Consider the following 19,010-nt stretch of genomic DNA (forward strand, 5'->3'; position numbering starts at 1 on the left):
ACACACGCTGAGTGCTGCGTGGTCGTGGACGTGACATTATGCAGTTGTGGCATCTTACGTCTTTATGGCCGCTGCTGGAAGCATCATGGAGAGGCGTGTCGTCGTCCAGACCCTGTGTGTTCACCTCTGCACCTGCTGCTATTAACACCTTGGCCACATCGTAATAACCCAAATTGCATGCTTCATGAAGGGGAGTCCAACCTGGTGAGTCAAAACAACATAGCACACTTAGAGGGCTGAAATCCAACAGATGGCAGTCTCGTGGCTCTCGTGCTATTAGTTAAGTTGCGCAGTCGTTAAAGCTGTCGCCTCACGGGTATCGCACCTGCAAAGTCTTTCACGTTGACGTCAGCGCCAAGGCTAATCAGCTCCTTGACTTGTTTGGCGTCGCCGCGTATGGCCGCCATGTGGAGGGGCGTTTCCCCACGCTCGTTCCTCTTGTTGACCTTGTCCTTCTGCCGAGACGAGGCGCTGCTGGGGACCTTCTTCTGCACGGGCGTAGTCTGAGAGGGGTGGCTGGGGGTTGAATCTAGTGGCGGACAGAAAATAAAAGCGTTTGACTCGACTTTTGTTTTTGTTTGTTTTGATTTGTGTCAGCAAAAAAAAAAAAAAAAAAAATCAAAAATTGCACTCCCATCGTGTTCTCGTTTAGTCACATGAGTGTAAATTACATGTGTGGTGCCCCCTGTGTGTTGTGGTCAAAATGCTTTGGAAGTAGAGATGCCCAATACTGACTTTCTTACAGATATTGCCGAGCACTTCAAACCAATATCAAGCAATACCGGTATAGCCAGCAGCTCTTCCTCAAACTAATGTCATGTGATGAGCACATGATGCTTCTTTTACTGTAATGCCACTGCATGCATTTCACAAATAAACAAAAAATAAGACAAATACTGCAATATGCAATACCAGTTATAGAAAAAGTGCCATATTTATTTGAAACATTTTGTCTCAACCAAATAGTCATTAACACTAATTAAATTTAAATTAAATAAATTCTCCAACAATCAACAAGTAAGACAGGTTAGTCTTCATACATTCACAAATAAGAATCCAATTCAGTAATGCTGGCAAAAAAAAACATTTGGAAAGCCATACATTTCTATGTGGCACAAGCATCCGTATAAGAACAAAGTAAAGTGCAAAGTATGAAACTCTGGCCTAATCCAATCAGTGAAATGATAAACTGGGTTCATGCAACATGTCTGCACTGATAGCGTGTCTTGGTTGCGCGTGATTCCGAGTGATTCTTCTGAGGTGCGATATTGTATTTTAAGGAAGACATGCCTTATGTATTTTACATCCTCAGAATTTTCATGCCAATATCAGCCGATGATATTGATCGACCGATAACATTACATATGGAAGATGTATGAAAACTTGTGTACAAACCTGGACTGTTGGCCGTCATTTGCATGAGCAGAGCCATCTGTTTGCGCTCAGACAGGGGATACCCAAACAAAAGGTTGGGGGCCTGGGCCTTTTTGCCACCGACCTCCTTTTTCACCTTCTTCTTGTCTGGTCCATCTTTATCTGCAAAGCCCAAAGAAAGGAGAGACATTGTAAGACATGCTACACCCGGGTTTGTAATAAAGCAGTGAGGGTGCCACTGTGCCTCCATCTTGTATCTGAACAGATGACAAGTATGACCTCAAACATTCCTTCTTATTAAGCCATTCAAGTGTGCACTGCAGCCGTCAAGACGCCCCCCCCCCAGGCTGACATGCATGTAACAGGGTGAGAAAACACACACTCGTGCATGTGCGGGTGAAGGGGCAAGGGGGAGGAGCTTGTTGAGGGCAAAGACGGTGGGTGCTGCAGCGATTACCTGCGTAGGTCCTGCAGGGGGCCACTAATCTCTCTCCCCAGGTCTCACTGGACTGGCCTGGGTCTGACTCATCTGCAGTGCAAAGCAGAGAGGATTGGGGCGAGGGGATTGTGGGAAAGCACTCGCTCTCTCTCGAGCTGTCTTGAGCGCCTCACGTACACACACAGATTATGTATGAGTCATGGCGACACAGCAGAGGACATTGGTGGACAGCATCACCTCGCCCCCAAGAGGGCTGGAGAGGATGTTTGCTTGTTTTTTAACCTTTACTAAATCACTATGAGGCCAGAAAATTCAAATAAAATTACTAATGCAGACCTGTCAAACAAGTATCCATGAGTACCTTTATACTTCAAGTATAAAGGTAAGTTTTGATGACTTATTGAGTGCTAATGTGCACATTTGTCTCAAGTAAATTCATGCTAGCGCACTGCCTTTTACCACACACGTCAAACAGCAATGTAATAATCTCTCTAGAAAATCTTGGCTGGAACTTGAACTGGTGGATGGTGGGTCCGCATTCATTTTGTGCTTTAATTTGATGTTATTCATGTCTTAGTTTTACACAATAAGATAAATTAGGTCGCTATAATGTACGAAATCTGTAAGTGTTGCTGTGTGACTTTGAGGAGCACTCCACTCGACTGACTCGGAGCGTATCTTGCCGACACGCTGCTTACATAGAGGAAAGGTGGACGTGACTGAGGACAGCATGCGGCTGTGAAAGAGGACGCTGAAGGCACGCCCCCAGTAGTTATACAAGTATATTTTATGAAACGGCACCATCTATCCATCCGGGCAAGGGCTACCGTGGCGCAGCAACATCCAGCAGATTACAAGGAAAATGTGGTCATCTTCCGCTCCTACTGGAGTAAAAACATTGCCGACAAACACATCCAGTCCAACTACATCACCGACATGGACGTGCCGCTCACTTTCCACATCGCGGTGAATCACCCTGTAGAGAAGAAGGGGACCATCACGGTAGCGATAAACACAGCGGAGCACGAGAAGTCTGCTTTTACTGTTGTGCTTGGTTGCCATGGTAATGGACAGAAACTGCCACCTATGGTGATTTTTTAGAGGAAGACGCTGCCTAAAGAAAGGTTTCCAGCTGGAGTCATCGTCAAGACCAACCATAGGGGCTGGAAGGACGAGGAGAAAATGGCTGAGTGGCTGAGTGATGTGTGCAGAAAGAGACCGGATGTTTTTTTCCCCACACGTCACCATCCCTGTTGATCTGTGACTCCATGTGCGCCCATCTCACAGCCGCTGTGAAAAACCAAGTGCAGCAAATGAACTCGGAGCTTGACATCATTCCAGGAGGCTTGACGAAGGAACCTCAACCACTGGACATCGGTGTAAACACGCCGTTTACAGTGAAGTTGCGAGCGGCGTGGAAGCGATGGATGACAGATGGCGAACATAGCTTCACTAAGACTGGGAGGCAGCACTGTGCGAGTTACGCCACAATTTGTGAATGGATTGTGGATGCTTGGGCTAATGTGTCTGATGCACTGTTGTTGGAGCTTTCACAAAAGCAGGCATCATTTCTGAGGAGCCGCACGGCAACGAGACTGACTCTGACAATGACAAGAGGGAACATGGTGTGTTTGTTTGGTGTTTGTTCATTTGAGATACAGAAGATGAGGACTTTGATGGATTTGTGGATGAGGATTGATCAAAAATAGCATGAGTACATTGTTACTTCTATAAAGTACAACCGAACTCAGTTTTGCTCCCGCTGCCTTTTTAAAAACATACGATAGCGTGCATGCTAGCGTATTGTAGCGTCGCTGGGAGCACTTCCTGTTACCCAGCGTGCTTTGCATGTTTCAACGTGCATACATGCTACCGTACGTTTGCCCAATAACACGGTGCGCCTTGTGTATGTGCTAAATACAGAAATAGCACCTGTAACTGAGACTGCGCCTTTTAATACGGTGCGCCTTCTGGTCATGAAAATACGTTAATTAAAAAGAAGTGAAGTGTTATTGTATGAAACCATGATAATCATGAAATTACCAACATGACAAAACCAAGTACCCAAAGGACATGGTATAAAACAGGGGTGTACAAAATGCGGCCAGTGACTTTTTTTTTTTTAAATATAGTCATAAAATTATGATAAAAACAAAACAAGTAAGTTGTCATTTTTGGAAAATTAGGTTGGGGAAAAAGTTTTATATTACTACAGTATTTTGGGAATAAAGTCAAAATATTACAAGGGGCAAAAATTACAAGAAGAAAGTTTAAATGTTATATTGAAATGTTGTAAAATTATATTTAAAAAAGCAACAGCAGAAATGAAAAAACGAAACAGATTCTATATGTTTATTGTCATGTGCAACAGTAGAAACAGAGTTTCATTCTTTTGCTATTTCCCTCCACTTTTATAAGAAATATGAACAAATTGATATATATGTATAAGGATTTTTTTTTTTTAAATACACCGGTATCAATTCTTCCAAAGATAAAAAAACGACTACATACCAGTATAAATGAAAAACAAGCAGAGTTGATGACTGCACGCTGTGGTGCACTGTGCGGACGCATTGGTGCCACACGTGTACCACAGCATGTAGCGCCCTAGCCCTATGATTTCCGCATTAACAGAATCACGTAATTGAACTAAAACGTTCCAAATGTAAACAGGTATAAAAATATAGATGTAAAATATAGAAAGAAGAAAGAGATGTTCATTCAGCAAGTCTTTTTTTGTCTTTTTCCAAACATTATAAACATTTCACACGTTATTCTCTTGACTTCATTTGTGCCAGTGCCTAACAGCATGCTTGGGAATATGAGGTGCTCTTTTACACATTAGAAAATACTGTAAGAATGCCACTTTCATATAGTTGGCATCTTTGTTTTATAATGTAAAATTACTACTATATCTACTGTACATCAACAAACATTAACCGTAGAATTAAACCAAATCGAATCGTTTCTACACTGCATGGAATCATATCGAATTGTGTTTTTAAAATATATAATTTCTGAATTGTATCATAACCTGTATATCTAGATTTGAATCGTCTATCACAAAGATACACGACTGTAAAAAGCTTGCGAACCACTGATCTAAACCAAACAGTGTCTAAACTAAATGATGGCGGCAGTCGTTAAAGACTTTATGGTTTGCATTGTCTTCAACAGGAAGCAGAGGAGCACTGCAGTCTGAAGCACAGTGTTGAGTCAGCACTTATGAGGAAAAAAAAACATCTCAGACTCGGAGAATCTCATAGAGCATAAAATCCAACCACATGTCCACGTCCAAGCCATCTCTCTGACCTCCTTCGCCTCACAGGTCCTTGGCTCTGAGTGAACCCTCATACGTGGACTTGTGAAGGAGCAAAGCAGATGGGCATAAATTGAATACCTAAAGACAATTATTATATTTATATGTTGTTACAAGACCTGCCAAGAAATTACATAATTAATTTGAAAAAATTCCAAAATAAAATTAAAGATGATGGGTGGGGGGGCTTCACGGCTTAATTTGTTCAAGAAAAAAAAGGTGATACATATTTAGAAAGTTTTGTATTCCTATGTGAAATAAAGAGGGGTGTCACAGCATCTTGTGTGACGATATTTCTCGTTGAGAGAAACGCTGTCTCGCAACAGAACAACAGAACACGGCAAGCGCACATCAAGTACTCTACGCACACTAGACACCTTGCAGTCCGATCTACCTCAGTGTTCCCAGTGTTACTCGTCACAAACTTTTTTTTCATTGGCGTTAACAGCTGTGGCATTGTAATATCCAAGCACAAGCTGTAGTCATTCTATTGATCCAACTTACTTAAATTTGATCATATGTTAAGTCATATGCAGCTCAAAACACAATTGCTGTATGTGACTTCTATCAAAACATGTGATACCAGTGTCTATTTCATGGCAAATGCATTCACATTTTATTTGAATTAAGTGCAACCAACACTTCAGGTTTAATTAAATCAGGTCTGTGATTAATTCTACCTGATAAAACATGACTTGATCTTTAATTTGTAATTTGATACCTCATTCACTTCTCTACCCCAAGTATTAAAGAAGTTAGAGCACATGTCATACCGCATTACAGCAGGACACTGTATTAGTTTTCACGCCACACTACAAATAGCATGTACACAGCAATTCCAGGGCAAAATTAACATATTTCGCATCAGATTTTAATGAATTTTCATCTGCAGACAGATATTAAAGTGAATTTATATCCTACACACCTTTTATACTGTCCAGTTTGAAAGGCTAAAAGTTGGATTTAATTTTCAAAGAACTCGTACAACTCGAACACTCAGTCCAGCACTCAATATACTGTAAATCCGATACGAAATTGAAGAGGAAGAAGTAATCTACCTAATAAACATGTATACGAATGAAAATACACCCGATATCATATTAGAAAGCTGCATTCTCACGGACATCCCCACGGACTCTCCTAATAGAGCGCACACGAACACTTACTTTCTGGGGATCGATTCTGCCTTTACCTGATGTCATCCGTGCATCCCACTCAACAGGCATGACTACTCAACTTGTGCCAAATCAAAATGTTAAGTAATGTTTACCGTCTTTATAACTAAAAGTGCTTAAAAAAAAAAAAAAAAAAAAACACACACACATCCATATAATGTCTGCCGTGCTTTATTTCCTAGTATCGATGCAATCGACTGATTACCTTTTAAACGATGTTACATGAATATTTGTCGTCCAGAATGGCAACTTGCTGAACACAGATCGATGTAGTTGGACCATAGGAATATAAATCAATACATCAATGTAGTGGCTGAATCGTTATAAGTTATAAAACAAAACATTTACCTGCATGGGTTTGTGACTCAGTTCAATTTAAAAAAAAGTCCGTCTACTCCTATATTTTGTAGGGTTGTGAACGCTAAACTGATGCGACCAGACATCCGGTTTGACAAGCAAGAGATGCGGCTAGAGCTGCAACAAATAATCAATTAATCAACAGTTATTCGATTAACCAATTAATCAACAACTATTTTGGTAATTGAGTAATCTTTTTTTTTTATTTAAATATGTAAATATCCTGTGATTTCAGCCTCTCAAATGTGAATTTTTTTTCAAATTTTCTTCGTCATCCATGAAAGCAGACCTACAGTATTATATTTGTGCTTTAGCCAAAACAAGACATTTACAACATTGGAAAACAGAGATGAGCCTTTTTGCCTCTTTTGTGATATAATGCGGACCCAACCACTAACTGTAGGTGTTTACTTCATAATAATTTGTTCCATCTATGGCAAACATTTAGGTTTTTTAATTATTAAACATTATTTTAGCATAATATTCAAGCGGAAACCTGGTGTTTGTGCACTTCTTTGCTCTGTCAGTTCAAATCCTCTCTTTCTGAACAAAGAGGCGGAAATAAAAAATGTGTTTTTTTAATCCGATTAAGCGATTAATAAAAAAAACTAATCGACCGATTAACTGGTTATTAAAATAATCGTTAGTTGCAGCCTCCTGGATTGATAAGAATCATCCATAATCCTTAGATTAATGTTTTGTAGAGACATGCACAGGGTATAGCAAGACTAGTAAGCGGTTGACAGTCCTTCTCAGCCGTGGGCTGCCAGTGAAAACGATTGTTGCACATGCTCCGTAGCTTGCCATGACTTAATACGAGAATGGCTCTAAACAGCATTAGCAGCGCACTAGCTACATATGTACGTACGTATGTACATTAGAGCGATGTAATTTATCTAATTTATTATGGATTCTGAAAAACTAAGCCAGAAACAACATTAAATTAAAAGCACTAAATGAATCGAGACCCACCATCCACCAGTACGAGCCTGGAATTTGTTTTTCAGAGAGGTGCACCAAACAAAGATGCACATTAGCACTCAACAATGTCATCAAATCTTACATTTATGCATTCCCACATAGTATCAAGGACCAAATGTGAGGGGAAAGAAAAACGGGAAAAATATAGTATAGTAGTTTATCTGTGCAGCGTGGAAGAAAGTTAGATGGTGCGTTCAAGGACCATCGAACAAAATGGGACAAGCTACCACTCGCATTAAACATGCAAAAACTGTGGGATTTCTAAAAAATTTTTTTTAAAGAAAATAATGTCCCATACTTCTAAAATTGACATCCCTTTACATAAAATTTGATGTAGTTACTTAAAAATTACTATTATTATCATTTTTATTTTTAATCATTGTACCTGACAGTTTCCCGCGGCCTGGTGGTTGGGGACTCCTGCCTTACAGCATGCTTGGTGATATGAATGCTCGCTTACACATCTGAAAATACTGTAAGAATGCCACTTTTATATAATTGGCTTCTTTATTTTAATCAACAAATGTAAACGTAGAATTGTATGAAATCGAATCGTATTGTTTGTACACTTTATTGAATCGTATCGAATCATTCTGTTTTTAAAATATAGCGTTTTTTAATCATATCTTAACTCGTGTATCTATATGTATATCGGATCTTATACCACGTGTTCTTGTCAACCCAATATCGTGCATCGTCTCGTCTTGTGAGCCAAGTGTATTGTGACACACCTAAATATCAACATTTCAGCCTTTTGTTGTGCCATTATGCCTCCTGCTCTATTTTTCCCATTTGCGCTGTGTTGCTTTTCTTATTTCTATAATGAGGAATGGGCCAACAAAAAAAGGAGCCACAGACCACAAATAGCCCACGGGGCGTACTTTGACCACCCCTGCTTTCATAGACCTTTATCAGGGTTGAGCACATGACGTGTCTATCGACTAGCTATCGACTAGCTTGGTAGCTTCCCGTTGTGAGCAAACGATGGTAATTAAAGAGAGAAACGGAGGGTTATTGCAGCTACAATTAATCGATGCGCGTCAGTCAGTAGATTCAAAATCAGCTGAGGTGTTGGTAGAGATGGGTTGTACATCCTCTGAACAAGTCGGATATACACACACACACACACACACACACACACACACACAGGAAATCAGCCCACCGATCACAGGCTTAACGGTCAGCATCTCTTTTTGGGAGGTGCACATCAAGCACCGCCTGAGGGCTTGAAGACGGAGGAGCCAGCCTTAAACAAGGAAGCTTACTTCAGCAAAATGAAAGAAAATGTGTACCTGAGAGCAGAAAAGTGTACAAGCGTATTCAAGGGTGAAACGTGTGGCGTACACGTTATACTTTTAGGACAACACCACAACTTGCAACCAGTCTAACATCTGACACTCCCAAAATAATAATAAAAATAATAATGTTATTGTCAGGACCATGGGGGTATATGGCCAAAGTTGGCTCAACCAACCCAGGCTTTGTGCTCATGATGCAACTCGACAAAACCTAACATCCGCAATCAGACTTAATTGGTCCCGCGATGGTGGTTATCAACTTACTTTGTCAGTCTGGTTTTCGGCTTTGTGCTAAGTGTGCGTTCACATGAAAGGGGGCGTTTGACGTCACACTATTCTACTTCCGCTGGAAAGTGAAGTGATCATAGCCAGTGTATTTTACAAAAAATTTGTACGTAATTATTTTATTTTATTTTTTTTTTTATTTTTTCTTTCGTACGTAATTATTAAGGAGCGTTATGAGGAGTTCCCAAAAGATTATGACTGCTAAAAGCAACACTGTTGCCACCAATAGAGCGAGGAAGGACCACTGACAGAATAATGCTGAGCATGTAATGCGCAAGTTAACACTGACACTAACTATACCGTAATAGTCTTTTCATTTATCAAACTCTCAACATTGCACGACTTTGACATTTTAACACTTACCTATTTAAAACATAAACTGGAGCAAAAATGTATTTTTGTAAATCTTTGAAATATGTCTTCTTCTTGTATCTCGTGACTAGATGGCAGTGTTGACGTCAGTGCTCACAAGGATTGCTGTGACGTTTATGTCTGCTAATGTTGGCCTAGTAATATTTCATATTGCATTTTATTCCTGGTGCTCGTGTGAGCATATCTAGCGAATTCCCTTGTTTGAAAATCTATTTCGCTTATAGATGGATAATATCATCAGGGAATGCTCTTTTTTTTCCCTCCATGTCCCCTCGGGGGCGACGTACGTTGTAAATAAATGCTGACGCCGTCTCTGAATTAGCTAGACAGTGGAACAGTGGCACTTTCATAACTGATTTTTAGCTGAAAGCCTGGACATAATCTGGTCCTGACCAGGTTATGAGTTTAGACTAAATTACCATGGTAACAGCTGCTAGAAAAAACAGTTACCTTCGCTGAACACGTAAGTCCGGCTTTCCACTCAACACAGCTTGCTAACTAACTAAACTCGCTTCTCAAAATACCCCCCATGACACGAGAAATTGGTGCACTTTCTGACCTTACATTCAAACACAGCTCTGACCTTCGGACATTCCTCAAACAAGTTGCTCACTAAAAAAAAGCGCCAGGGAGCAGTGTGAGGAACCATGTGGCAACCATGGAGGAGGAGGGGGAAGAAGATAGAACAGCCAGAGTCCTTACCAGTGTCCGAGTCTCGCTCCTCAGTCCGGGGCGGACTGCTAGTGAAGGAGAGCTTGCGCTTCATGGAAGACTTGACTTTCCCTTCCTTTCCCAGCAATTCACTCCGGTCCAGCTTGGGAGTCTTGGTGAAGGGGGACAGCTTGTCTTTGCACTGGTAGGATGGGAAGGAGATCACTCAAACCGTTTCAAAAACAAAACTTCTCAAACATCTTGATTACATTTACAACTTGGGGATAGTGCGTGTGTGTACATAAACACCGCAGGGCCGCACAATTCCAATGTCAGACAGTTTGGAGGGATTCTAATACAGGATGTACTGTATGGCATCTCGGGCATGCAGCAGGTCTGTCAACATTGCTCACAACCTTTACAATTAGGTGAGAATTTCAGCAGCGTCAAGAGATTCCTGAAAGATTCTTTTCAACTCCACTCGTGTGGATGGACATTATTTCAACAGGAAAAATATCCGTGGGGGAAATATCCGTGTTCATGTGGAATAACCCTTAGCTTGTTAGCGTCCCATTGGAGAGTGAACCACTGGAATTAATGAGAGTGGAGTGCTATTGCAGCTGGAACCTCCATATATTACAAATGTAGATATGAAATTGGTAAGGATTTGATCTGCTGATGTGTTTTTTTTAATAGTCTCGCCGTCTCCGATCCTGAATGTTTTTTTTTTGTTAGATTTTTAAAAAAATAATTAGCTTTTGTTACAAACGTGAATTTGTGTAACTGAATATGGTTGACAATAGCTCCAAAGCATTAAAAAAAATAATGCAACCAAAGTATTGCTGAATTTACTTTTTTTTATTACAGAGCATGACCACCAATATTGTTTGGCTTTTGTAACAAACCTCTGTGAGTCAGGTCTCTAATCCAATAAAAGTCCAACCAATAAAAGATAAAACTGGAAAAAATGGGGATGCAAAATACTTTTAGGGTATGACTAATCATTTGACATGGTTATAGATCAATTTGTGGTGTGATTTAGAATATGACTTAAAAAAAAAAAAATCATCTCTCTTTGTGCCTTAAGAAATCTGTTTTATCCATCCATCCATTTTCTATACCGCTTCTCCTTTTTAGGGTTGCGGAGGCATGCTGGAGCCTATCTCAGCTGACTTCAGGCGACAGGCGGGGTACACCCTGGACTGGTGGCCAGCCAATCGCAGGGCACATATAGACAAACAAGCATTCACACTCACATTCATACCTATGGACAATTTAGAGTCTTCAATTAACCTAACATGCATGTTTGTGGAATGTGGGAGGAAACCGGAGTACCCGGAGAAAACCCACACACACACGGGGAGAACATGCAAACTCCACACAGAAATGCCCAATGAACTCAGGTCTTCCCGATCTCCAGACTGTTACTGTGTGGGCCAACATGCTAACCACTAGACCACCGTGTGGCCTGAACTCTGTTTTATTATTTCCCAAATTCCATTATTTTTGTTTTAATTTTTAGAATTCAGTTTTTTTACATTTTCCATTTACTTTACCAGCATAGAGTGTGTGCTATTTAGGTTTGTGAGTAAAATGCAAAAATCCTTACATTTATTGATGCAATACATCATTGGTCCATTTTGTCCAGTAATTGAGAAATGGATGTAGCTTGGCTAACTTTTCTAATGGGATATCAGCCTCAGCACATATTGCTACTAATGCCCGTGCTTGTGATTAAGGAAGATGTAGTCACAGATCTAATTCCAATTACAATATTAATGTAATATATTTTTATGACACCCTTATTTTGTTGACACAATTAGACAAATGTGACAAAAAGAGCTCTTATTTGGATGGCCGTAATGTGTTGTGTGTGTTGAGAACGTTAACTGACGGTTGATATGCGCTGGGTGCAAGAATAAACGTGCCTCTCGTCTTTTTTCACTCAGAACCTGCACGTCGTCAGTGGGCATTGGAAAATGGTCCTTACATTAAAGAGATAGTTCAGATCTTTTGACATGAATTTGTATGACATCCCCATCAGCATTGTAGTCTCTTGGACTTAGTCTCCTAAGTCCACTTATGGTCAAATTTCTGTGATGAAGAACGTACTTCCGCTTAGTTGCTGGGGACAATTAAGTAAAGACTTTGGCTACTCAAAACAATATACGTTGAAAAGATTAATACATTTGCATCACAAAAATGCCTTCTCCAAAAAATCTAACCTCACAAAACGCTCGGCGTTATATTTGTCTCCCGCCGTATTCCTGCGCACTGTTGCCTGTGCATTCTTGTGTATGTGACGAAGACGCTCTCATCTTAAAACAAGATGCCGCGCTCTGTCCCGGAAGTAGATGCGAGCGTCTTCGTCACATACAAAAAGAATGCACAGGTGACAGTGCGCAGGAATACGGCGGGAGACAAATGCAGAGCGTTTTGTCAGGTCAGATTTTTTTGAGAAGACGTTTTTGTGATGCAAATAGATAGATACTCTTTACTTAATTGCCCCAGCAACAAAGCGGAACTATGTCCTTCATCACAGAAATCTGACCAGAAGTGGACTTAGGAGACCAAGAAGGGGGTAAGTCACTGTTCATGAACGACAATGCTGATAGGGATGTCATACAACTTCATGTCAAAAAATCCAAACTATCCCTTTAAAGCAGTAAAACACAACATGGTGAAAATATACTCATCACACACACACACACACACACACACACACACACACACACACAGCTGCACTAGCTAAACTAAGCAAACCCCACTAGTTTCCATTAACGCTTCGTAACAGATGAGTTTCCCAGGTTTTTCGCCGTTGTTTCAACATGTTTAGTAGTGTTTGTGCGGCCCCTATTATGAGCAACCAGCGGTTAGAGAGGCGCTTCCTGTGCGAGCTCCCTACACCATGACGCAACAGTCTGGGCACAGTGAGAGGGAACTACCGCTGTAGCTACGGAGCCAAATATCCAACGTCCAACTTTTATGAGTGTGGAGCCATGTTGGAGTGTGGCTCAGAGTTACGAACGTGGCACGGCAACCGGATTGGCCCGATCTTGCGGCGGAAGCTGATATTATCCAATCTTCACAAATACAGCGGCTCGGCAGCCGCTCCTGATCCTGAAGATCGGCTTGGGACATGCCTAGCAAAGACAGAGTTTGAGGTGAGTGCTGTACGCCCTATGAGTGTGTCAAACACACAGAAAGTTCTGCAAGCCGCCCAATCACATCCTCAGTTGTTTGCGTTGCTGCAGCTTGAGGAGTTTTTTGGAGGTGCCCATCAAGCTACGTACAGAAAAGAAAACATTCTTTGACCTGGCGGCACAAAAAAACCCAGCAGTTATTTGATTCTGTTACATGCATTTACATGCAAGGTACCTCTCTGAGCGCCTTTATACAGCTTTTGGTCACTATGCAGGTGTTTCATGTGGGCAGGGAAGGGAAGCCTCTCGTGTGAAGCGCTAAATGCGTGTTTGCATCTCGACGCTACGCAAAGCGTCTTTTTGTGGCCTGTGAGTGTGGGAGCCCATTAACACTCGTGACAGGATCAAACATTTCCCAAGAACGACTAAGTCAACTGTGATGCAAGACTTTTCCTAACCACTTTTTCCAAATTCAAGATAACCTCTGAGCTTTTGGAAAGTGTGGAGGCGACAGCGAGGGAATGTGGTCACTGACTGCATTGGTTTGATTTTTACCCAGTGCCAACTTGGAAACATGAACTATGGAATGTGCACAAAAACAGAAGGCACCAATTTGGGAATACTGTGAGTTGTATTTCATTGCTGTCGCTATAAATATGGCATACATTGTTTTTTGTTGTTTTTTTGGGGGGTTGGGTTACAGTGCCATGAAATTTCCCATTAAATACATTTCTGACATTAAAGATTATGAGACGTTTATCAAGAAAAAACACAGAAGATACCAATTCAGGAATAATATAACAATATCAATAATGACACTTTTGAGCAAGCAAACATAATTGGTCATATAAGAGGGTTTTTAAAAATTCACTATGAGGCAGCTAAACCACATAATTTCTCTCCGCTAATCAAACAATAACACTCACACTTCTGTCTTCAATGTGCTTTTTTCACAAACAGCTAACATCATCCAGAATTTCAACAAAGATGCCAGGCAAGCCGGACCTTTCCACTCCACGTACGTACCTTCTTTCCCGCTTGCTTTTCCACCATGGCTCCATCCCTGTCGCTCCCAGGTTTTGCCATGGTGTGGCAGCTGACTAGCTGTGACAGCTCCGGCTAGGCAGGGTCATCATGCACCTGAAGTCAGAAAACATGTTGGTGATGAGACACATCTCCAAAATAAACTAGGTAGCTGTGGTAAGAACATCAGCAACTTATTTCACCCTCCAAGCCACGAGAGGCACTATGGAGCTTAGGCAGCATGTTGTCACGTTGAAGGTGTTCTGCCATTGTTTACACAGACGAGTCATTTGGGAGTTTTTTTTATTGACCTTTCCACTGCCTTGGTAAAAGCCATCATGAATAACAGGCAGGAAATGACGTGAAGAGGAAGCATGAATCACAGCGTTACGGACTTGCGTCTCGGTGGGGAAAGCACCCCTTTGCAATGTGTCACCATGAACTACTCTTCAGTGTAACACAGCGTTGCTCTCACAAGACTTAACTCTTGCACACTCACCAACACCAATGAAAAAGCCAATATCAAGCATCTCTAGATAATACAATAGAAATTAAGATGGGATATACTTTAGAGTAGTTAGTGTACAGCTTGTATAGCAGTATGGATTTACAATCCATGAATGATTGTTGAAATGTGGGGGGTGTACAGTCGTCCTTCGCTCTTCCCTCACTCTTATCATGTTTTTAAAAAAATGAGTTAATTATTTATAATAATAATAATTAACTTAATTGCATGCGTGTTTGTTTAGTCTCTCTTTACCACACAGGCTGGATGACAAGAGGGTTCACTCTGCATCTGTCTGCATGTTGGTGCCCCAGTGGAATGTATGGAGAGAGTGAACCCTCCTTTCAGACATTACGTGAGGCGGGGCTTCTAGTGAGAGGATACACGAGGGCTAGCAGCAAGTTAGCCTCGCAAGCCAGCTTAAAGTTTATTGCTTCTGATATGATGTACTCGAATATTAATATTTATAATTAATGAAAAAATGGTCTGAAAAATTGTTGTCAATAATATCTATTGACAATAATTTGTAGAACAATTATCGTCCAGCAGAATTTGTTATCGTGACAGGCCTATAGTTAATATATGATCGCTGTTCTGTGGTTGACTACAGCCTAGTATTAGTAAATAAAAACATGGTTGCCGGTACATGGAATTGATCGTGGCAGCACACCACTACAAAAACGCCGCCACACCTTAAAAATTAGGATGTTTTAATTTTAAGTAATATATTGTATTAATGGATATTTTTGCTACATAGATACATATATAGCTTGTTATTTACGAATATATTGACCACAATTACTTTGAAAATTATTTAAAATATCAAAAATGTTTCACCGCGCTTTATTTTGATAAGCATGTACCGGAATTGCCTGTCTGCATTTGGTGGCACTTGCGCATCGTGTGACCAGATACGCAACTTTCATTTTGTGTTGTTTTTTAGGGAGAATGAACAGTAACCTGTAAAATGTGTAGTCAGTTGATGACAGCTTGTCACATGTTACACATGTTTACACAACATGGCTGGCTGGCGGCATCTAGCTAGCTCGGAGCAGAAGTGGCTATTACCTTCATGGGATACATCAATCATCATCATCACAACTTACTTTTTTTAAGTGTCACTTAATCTTGTTATCTCTTGTTATCGTTATAATACTTATGGCTTGTATGCTTCAAAACAAAACAAAGTGAGCCCTCTTGTCACTTTTACCCCTTTTCCACTGTGAAGGGTTCGGAGCTTTTTGGAGCTGGTTCTCAGAGCTTTGCTTTTCCATTGTCATTGTTCCACAATTGGTTCGACCTGAAGCTGTCTTTTTTTGGTTCCACTCTGGCTCCAAAAGCAATGTCCAATGGGACGAGTGAGCGAACCGTTTGCATAATGAGATGGGGTTGGTTACCAAAAAAAGTCAGCGAATTACCTTCTGGAATACAAGTACATCAAGAGACGAGATGGCTGCATAAAACAATAAGACATTAAAGAGGGACTACAGAGACCAAAGGAAAGACCTAGGCAGGGGTGGCAGTTGTCGGAGGAGAGTGCTGCCTTATTTTGAGGAGCTCGACACAAGCCACACATTTTGGGCCACATGTACTGGCATGCCAGCTTGCTGGCGAAGGCTGGCAAATAACTCATAACTAATAAAATAATGCTAGCTTGCTATTGTGGAATTAATGAAAGCCACGCCACCCTCTGCTTCTCATTTGTGTGTCTGGAAGCAAAGTAGTTTCATTGTAAAGCTATAGTCATGTAAGAAGTAACATGTATCATGCAACTGTTGTCTGGTTAATATGTTTTTATCTTTCTGTCAGAAAACAATGGTGATGAGGTGGATCATCCTCCCCTCGCTACGATACCCCACAACCCCAAACCCTGCAACGTGCAATCTTTATGTTAAAATGTTTTGCATTTTGCACCATAATTTTTTACATCTTTGCACCTTTATTTTAGACTTTCGCCTGTAAATAATGTGCAGAGTCAAGAACTATAGTGAGCTGTGTGCTTTGATTGTAAAAAAATTGTCAACACTTTTCCTGTTGTTCTTTCCTGATCAGACGCATAACCCCTGTGACGTAATGACATGGCTTCCCGGGACAATGGAAAATTAGTCAGTTCGCAGGCAACACGGTTCCACCCGGGCCTCAAACTTAAATTAGCACCAACACCAAAGTTTGCTCCAGTGGAAAAGGGATAGCTGTCTCTGTGAGGGGAGGTGGCGCTGCTAGCATAGTACAGGGTGTTGTCTTGTGAGGAGAAATGCAAGGTAACAACGATGAGCCCATCAACACCGACAAGTCATTATGCCGAATTTGTCCAAAAGTGGTAGCAACAAAAACAAAAAGGCAACGCAACCAACTTCCCCACCAAAAACAAATCCACCAACTAATTAAAACCACAGACTAATTTTCCCATGGGGGGAATGAAAATACACATGTACTGTAGATGTAGAGCCTTTATAGGAGTGTTATTTCATGTCTACAGGACTGTAGTAATGGTTACAAACATATTTAGAAAGTTATAAATAAGTTTTCTGTGCTCCAACTATGAAAATATTTCATTTATTAATATTGAATCCTACTTCGAGGAAATTCACTTAACGCGGTGGGATCTGGAACCAATTGACCGCGATAAATGAGGGACGACTGTACTGTATTTTTCTTGATATCAGTAAAATTCAAGCATCGATCACAGCAAAACCAAATGTAAAATCTCAAGAAATGCCTTTTCTCATGTAAACAAAAGGGGGGGGACCCAATCCAGGACGTAACAACCCAACAGTACACACGCACACATTCATTCATTAATCCTTGCGTGTCCACAATGGGTCAACTTCTTAAAAGGGAGGCCATGTGGACCTAATTACTAGTTGCGTCCTCATCGCATCGTGACTGCAACAAAAAGTAAAGTGTGCTGACAACTTGGAACAGAGAAAATAAATCCAACACTTTATTCCTCTTTCTAAATGTCAATGAGAGGTCAACCTTTAGTCAGCAGATAACTGAGGTTCTGCCACACTGACACAGCAGATGGGAAGACGTCAACATGAAAGGCACACACACACACACACATACGCATGCACAGCATGGGACAGGACCAGAACGTGCAAGGCAGGCCTGGGATGAGGAGAGGAGGGTGTGTCTATAATTACAATGGCATTTGGTCACCCACGAGCTTGCCGTTGGCTTCTGCCGCATTTCACAAGCAGCTCTTGGACACGTGAGCCCCGATAAGAGCCTCCATTAACCTTGGGCTGTTTCAAGTCTGAATCAAACCTCGCCCCGTCCCGGCACAGTTCACACAGATTGGGGACCCAAATGATTTTGGCACACTAACACAGGCTATTTGACAAGTCATGTTAAAAGACTACACTGTAGAGCAGTGGTCCCCAACCCCCGGGCCGCGGCCGGTACCGGGCCGTGGGTCATTTGGTACTGGGTCCGCACAGAAAGTACAAATAATTTCCATTATTTCATTTTTTTATGTTTTATTTTGAAAAGTGGCCGGATTCTCTCTGTTACATCCGTCTCACTTGACGCATGTCCATTGTGGGTGTGCTAACTTCATCTCATGTCGCACAGATAGACTACTACTGTATTTTTACCATTTTTCTTTCACCTCATATTTGGTGTCAAATGCTGATACTATGTGGGAATGCATAAAGGTAAGTTTTGATGACTTATTGAGTGCTAATGTGCACATTTGTCTCAAGTAAATTTATGCTAGCGCACTGCCTTTTACCACACACGTCAAACAGAGATGTAATCATCTCTCTGGAAAAACTTGGCTGGAACTTTAACTGGTGGATTGGGGGGGCGGCGCATTCATTTTGTGCTTTTAATTTGATGTTATTCATGTCTTAGTTTTACACAATACATAAAAAATAAGATAAATTACATCAATTCAAACTCAATTACATGAGTTTGAAAGGCTTAAAGTTGGACATAATTCTCAAAGCACTCGTATGACTCGATCTGGTCCAACACTCGGTATAAATCCAGTATAATGCATGGCGATGACATCACAGGCAGACTGAATCAAGCGTAGCATCCGAGGTGTCAAGAGTCGCTCTTTACAAGACAAACACTCACAA

General features: G+C 41.0%; 1 protein-coding gene across 2 annotated transcripts in view; it reads right to left on the bottom strand.

Annotated features, from left to right (window-relative positions):
* Positions 1 to 19,010, bottom strand: part of ankrd12 (ankyrin repeat domain 12) — a 47,607-nt gene that overhangs the window by 8,004 nt on the left and 20,593 nt on the right. Inside the window, exons 2-7 of one of the 2 annotated variants that reach the window (XM_054768816.1) lie at positions 14,421 to 14,534; positions 10,303 to 10,453; positions 1,832 to 1,903; positions 1,396 to 1,536; positions 326 to 529; positions 59 to 201 (exon numbers count right to left, since the gene is read on the bottom strand). In XM_054768816.1, coding sequence (XP_054624791.1) covers positions 59 to 201; positions 326 to 529; positions 1,396 to 1,536; positions 1,832 to 1,903; positions 10,303 to 10,453; positions 14,421 to 14,480 — 771 coding nt within the window. In that variant the 5' untranslated portion in view covers positions 14,481 to 14,534. The remainder of the gene's footprint in view (positions 1 to 58; positions 202 to 325; positions 530 to 1,395; positions 1,537 to 1,831; positions 1,904 to 10,302; positions 10,454 to 14,420; positions 14,535 to 19,010) is intronic. The other variant, XM_054768817.1, reaches the window with a different exon arrangement.

This window comes from Dunckerocampus dactyliophorus, chromosome 2 (genome assembly GCF_027744805.1).
Source record: "Dunckerocampus dactyliophorus isolate RoL2022-P2 chromosome 2, RoL_Ddac_1.1, whole genome shotgun sequence".
Taxonomy (NCBI): domain Eukaryota; kingdom Metazoa; phylum Chordata; class Actinopteri; order Syngnathiformes; family Syngnathidae; genus Dunckerocampus; species Dunckerocampus dactyliophorus.